This window comes from Vigna unguiculata, chromosome 4 (assembly GCF_004118075.2).
Source record: "Vigna unguiculata cultivar IT97K-499-35 chromosome 4, ASM411807v1, whole genome shotgun sequence".
Lineage (NCBI taxonomy): Eukaryota > Viridiplantae > Streptophyta > Magnoliopsida > Fabales > Fabaceae > Vigna > Vigna unguiculata.
In genome coordinates, this window is record NC_040282.1 from 24855826 (window position 1) to 24861750 (window position 5925).

At 34.0% G+C, this 5925-nt stretch overlaps 1 protein-coding gene across 1 annotated transcript; it reads right to left on the bottom strand.

Moving 5' to 3' along the window:
• Positions 1-975: 975 nt before the first annotated feature.
• Positions 976-5148, bottom strand: LOC114180301 (mitochondrial phosphate carrier protein 2, mitochondrial-like). Its single transcript, XM_028066589.1, has 6 exons — positions 4702-5148; positions 3324-3685; positions 2951-2994; positions 2208-2422; positions 1867-1991; positions 976-1757 (listed from the first exon to the last, which is right to left on the bottom strand). Exons 1-6 carry the CDS (start codon positions 5131-5133, stop codon positions 1709-1711), a joined length of 1227 nt encoding a protein of 408 aa, XP_027922390.1. The 5' UTR covers positions 5134-5148; the 3' UTR covers positions 976-1708.
• Between the last annotated feature and the right edge of the window lie 777 nt (positions 5149-5925).

A 5925-nucleotide genomic window follows, 5' to 3' on the forward strand; every position in this document is an offset into this window, starting at 1 on the left:
TACCTAAAGGTCTTTTCTTTCTTTGTATTTGTGGCACAAGAGTAATTTTACCTATCCCATGGTGGGCGCCAAAATGCTCTAGTCAAAAAGTACTAAGACTAATCAGCTAGAAGCATTGAATGTGTTCTCCCATTTTCTTGTCTCGAATCTCCCTTTTATATGCCTTTCTTCTAATCTTTTCCTTCCCCTTTGGGAAATTACCTCATTATGACCATTATTCACCAACCCTCTAGCTTCCTCAACGTCATTCATCTTTAATAATCATAAATCACCTTAAATTCTACTTAATACGATTGATATTACTCCTCCATCAATGAGATCAACTATTCTCCTATTAGTCGAATAGACTAGCTATTTGGACACAACCCCCAAGCCTTAGCTTTAAGAAGCGTGAGGCTTGATAGTTCGATCCAAATCTTATTAGTCGAACAAATTGGCCATTGGACCTATCACCACACATATTAACCATTAGGCTTATCACCACACAACCCCTAAGCCTCAACTTTAAAAAGCGTGAGACTTGATAGCTTGACCCAAATTCTATTAGTCGAATAAATCGACCATTAGGCCTCTCACTACAGGAAGGTATTTCCAAATTCAAAAAGTATTTTTCAGAACACTCAATTTGGAAAGTGAAAGTAATACATTTCAAATTAGGTTTTCCAAAAGATATTTTTGAAGTTTCAAAAATATATTTCAAAATACCTAATCCAAAAATATAAAAAAAAAAAACTATCATGTGTTCTGAAATATATTTGTGGATTCATAAATGACTTCCAAAACATCCATTTTGGACTTCTATTTTATATTTTGGATTGGATATTCTAGAATGTATTTCTGGATCTAGAAACACCTTCGGGAACACTCGTTCCAGAATATAATTTTTTTTTTCCAAAATTGATGTTTCAGAATGTTTTTCCAAATCCGAAAATAACTTCTGTAACACCCATTTTCAGATTGTATAAAACATAAGTCTTTTCCAAAATAGTGTCTGGAATGATGTACCTCCACTCTTTCACATTTCTATTATTACAAAATTTTTAATTGTTTTCAAACTGTGTATGGAAGGAGGCACAAAGAAAGGTCAAACCATCGTTGCGAGCTCTGCGCATGTTGTGATGGTTCGACTACGACGCTAGTGCCCAAGCCTTCTAGTGGACGTGGTGGTTCACAGTGCAATTGTGATGGAGCGGTTCAAGGAGAGGGAGCAGTCAAGGGAGAACTGCATAGAGGAGTGGAGGCATGCCTAGTGCAGAGAAATAGCTAGGGGAGGAAGAAGCTTGAAGAGAGAAAAAAGAACGAGAAAGGGAGGTACAACGGCGTGAGTAGGTGAAACTTTTGCACTTTAGGATTTCTTACTATAAGGGTAAAATGTGGATTTTCAATTTTATAGGGGTGAAAAAAGAAAAAATGGGTGAGGAAGAAGCGGTCTAATGATTTTTACTGCTGTGAGGCATTATTTCAGTACACAGCTGATAAAAAATCTTACAAAACCATATCTAGAAGGACTATTCTATAGTGACTGCTGTGAATACAGTAATTAGGATTTACTATAAAACATTTTCCTATTAAAAAAAATATATTATTTTTTATTCCTTGGCCAGTAGTTTAAAGACACTTGCTGGCCTTTTCCTTCATTTCGTATAAAAATTCCCTATATATTCAGCACCTTCAGAATGATGTAAGTGTTTTCCATTTGACTTGCAAGCTAAGCATCTGGTGAAGGAGGAACAGGAGCAACACCACCAGTGGTTGGCCTGATAAGAAAAAAAGGAATTTCATTACCATATAATACTAATTAATTACATGATATAGACCAAACAAACTCTATTTATCATAACCAGCTAGCAAAAGGTGCAGACTTACAGCCCCACAAAAACTTTGAATGAATCATATATTCCCCACTGTGCTCCTGTGAGAGTTCCAACCATAAGAATACGAAGAGGTAGACCACGGGTAAACAAACCCCATAATCCAAGCTTCTTTACAGCCTGCATTTGAAAAAAAAAAAATATCAGTCCTGCAGAATCATACGCTCTTTCCATTAAACCTATGACACCTTAACATGTATGATTCTTTTTTCCTTTTCCTATTTTAATTTGTTTCCCATTACGCAGGTTGGTCACATAATGTTTCAAATGCAGTTATTCAGACAAAATACCAAAGAAAGTCTAAAGCGTTAAAAGCACATCAAATCTGGCACTTACATCAGCAACACTTGCCCCTTTGGAATTGTTAAGGAAAGAGACGAGGTTATCAGCGGGATGGGAGACGACAGCACACAATATACCAGCCATGTATCCACCGACAATGCTCACACCTAGTTGCTGGGAATTGCTGCATTCATATTTTGGTTTGGAGATGACATGCTTGTAGATCATCTCAACTATGTTCTCAAAAGAAGCAAACTTCATCATTGTATCTGCAAGGAATAAAGTTATTTACTTAATAAGTAATGGTTTAGGTATCTGATTAGCAATTTTCCGAAGGAAATTTTATAGACTAGAAAACACACACACAAAAGGTATCTCTGATAGGATTTTTTACACTGACAAGTTGGCAGAAAACCAGCAAAAGGAAAAGGAACAACGTAGAGACTCTTGACAATAGATAGTTCCTTATCTGGACTACCTAAATTTCACTTGTTTCCCCATTCTTTTACTACATATTTACGACAATGCAATAAACATCCTTCCGAATTTTACAAGATAGTAAGAAAGCAAAATGCCAACCAGTATTCTCCAGAAAAAATAGTATATTAGCTAAACAGTTAGCTGCCAAGTTGAGACACAAATTGCAACATATACAGAGAACAGGAAACAAACAAAAACAAAGAGACATTTTACTTTTGGAATTATCTTTAAAAACAGAAAATTAAATAACGAGAGCAACCAATTCAGCCAAAAAGGCACTTTATGTCGAACTGCGAAGTATAAGATGGGGAACTTACATGGAACCTGTCTTCCCCACAGAGGCATAATTCCCTTGTAGAGCCTGAAATCAAATGACATTTCATTAAACGCTAATCCTACTAATAGTATATATCATGAGTAAAATGTACACTTCATAGTGCCGGATTCAGTATAGTTGACTTTTCCACACCTTCACCAGGTCAGCTCTTGTAACCATTGGATGTTGATCAGATTACTCAAATCTGAAATGTGTGTCCATTTATTGAGATAAATTATGAGCTGTTTCATCTTGTTTTGAGTTGCTGACTGTGAATGCATGGAAAAGTAATTGCAAGGAATCCAGAACCACAGCTTCTTACCAAAACAATGGGAAGATTTAAGTTAACAATAATTATAACATGATAAGCATACCCTGAGACACCTTCAGTTCTGACTAACTTTGGAAGTCCATCAGCTAGGCCTCTAGCAAAGCCAGGCTGAGTTTGAACTCTGACCTTCACAGCCTCAAATGGGCAAAGAGCAACATCAGCAATCAACTCCGAAGATGCTGAACCAGCTAGGTAAATCAATGTCTTGTACTTCGTTGCATACTCTGGACCAGCTATGTCAGAATAGTACTTCTTGAAGTACTCATACAATCCATATTTGAAGGCACCCTGTGCGCTGTAACCAACAAAGGTAGGTGCCCATCCGCGGTAAAAGCCCCTCAGTCCTTGCTCCTTAAACATCACTCCAAATCCTGTGCTCGTGTTCTTGTACTTGACTGGGTCTATCTGAAAATGATAACTAATAACTTAATGTTAACAGAAACCAAATCACGTCAAAGATTACGAATACAATGTTCAAAAGACTAATTGGTCATACACATGGTTTGAAACTGTGGCTGTAATCGTGGTTGCTGAAATTTATATATAGCTAGAATTGTGGACACATAAAAATTTATATATCACTTTATTTCAAGAGATTCCAATAAAATACAAACACAGAAACATTGTCATGACATTTTCATAATTATAAGTCAAAACAGACCATGAAGATAACGATAAAAAATCCCAAATCGAAGGCTGTCTGACTGACGTGGTTCTGGGCTCCCTTGGGCGAATTTAATCAGAATGTAACATATAATTACATTCCAAATAATAAAATACTTAAGTAAATTTATTTTTTTAAAATATAAATTATGTCATGAGAGCTTAAAGTAGTATTACATTGTTATCCTATTACAAACCCACAATATGGTAACTTTTTTTACTTAAATATATCATTATTAGGATTATATCTCACAGATTTTACTTAAATACATCATCATATAAAATCATATCCGAATTCACCGATAAGGTCTAAGTGATCTCAGGACAATTTTATTTTAAAAAGCATGCACATATAAACACTAAACAGAACAATACCTACTTCATCTAAACAATATTCACATTCTTACATTTTAAATGCTCCGGTGTTGTCTCTATTAACCATAAAGGAAGACTCCCCCTTTTTTTTTTTTTCTTTAGAACTTTTATGATAAGGTAACAGTTAAACCATTCCCATGAGTTGTAATTAATCATAATATACAACTATTTTACCTAATTAAACTGTTTTTTCTTATAAAAAAGAATATTTCATATAAAAAGATAATTAAAAGATGGAGGGAACTAAACCCATATTTCTCACTTCCCATGGCGTCAATTCGCTCCCAGCCCTCGTTAGAAAATTGTTCTACGAAAATTGAATATTCGAAATGCAATGGCGTGGCAGGAAAAAGTGGGCGCATAAGGAGAGAACTTGAGGAGACCTGTATGTTGCATTTGACAACGTCAAGAGGCGTGACGGCTGTGTGCGTGACGCCACAGCTGAGAGTTCCTCCGATGGCGCAAGCACCGTAGAACGCCGGCGAAAACATCTCTATGCTGCGTTTCTCACTCGGAGAACGAACCACGAAGCTTGAAGCCTCCATCTTTTGCTGCGGAGAGGGACAGGAATAGAGAAAGGTCGGAATCAGAGAATGGCGCCCCAAAGTTTCAGAGTCTGAGGGAGCCATCAAGGGTGAAACAGTGGCAGGTACAGATAAATTCAATGACACTGTGTGAGAGAGAGAGAGTTTACTTTGTTGGAAGAGAGAAATAAGATTTTGAAGCGTGTCTGGTAGTTGTTCTGATTTTACAACGAAACCTTTTTTGGGTTTCGCGGGTTTTATATACTCAAAGTCAACACGACGGAAAGACATGGAGCGAATTGACCACTTCCTTGATCCAGAAGAAAGAAAGATGAACTAAGTTGTCTTCTTGATACCCAAGAAAATTATTCTGATGGTTGTTAAATGAAAAATCATTTTTTAACATCTAAGTTTCACATCTTTTAAATGATGACATGCTACATTCCACCAAGTATACAAATGGAATCTAATCGTATATGTCTTCCAATAATATCTTTTAAATCATCCACCTTAACAATTTTTCTTTCGTTTCTAAAAGACGATTTTAATAAATATTCAAATAGACTAATAATTAAATTAATTATTTTTCATTACATCTTTTATATATATATATATATATATATATATATATATATATATATATATATATATATATATATAACCTTGATACTAAAAAAACAAGTAAATGCACACGTTAGATTACAAGAGAAATTTTAGTTTATAAAATAAAATTATCAAAATTTAGTTATTAAAATATAATTAACGTCTTAAAATTTCGTTTTCTCTCTTTTTATCTATCATTTCCTCTATCTTTTATAGAAATTATTATTATAATAAAACAATTTCTCTCTCCTTTTTATTATGTGTTTTTTTAATATTCCACTAATGTAAATATTTTATAAATTTTAGATATTATTCTAAAAGTTAAATTTAGAAAATAGTTTAAGAGCAATAATAATTTTAATAATAATATTTGATTATTTTATTCATAAAAAGCTTTTTAACTATAAATATATATTTTATTAATTGAGTTTTATTTATTTATCAAAAAAAAATTTCTAAATTATTTTTTTGTCATTTTTT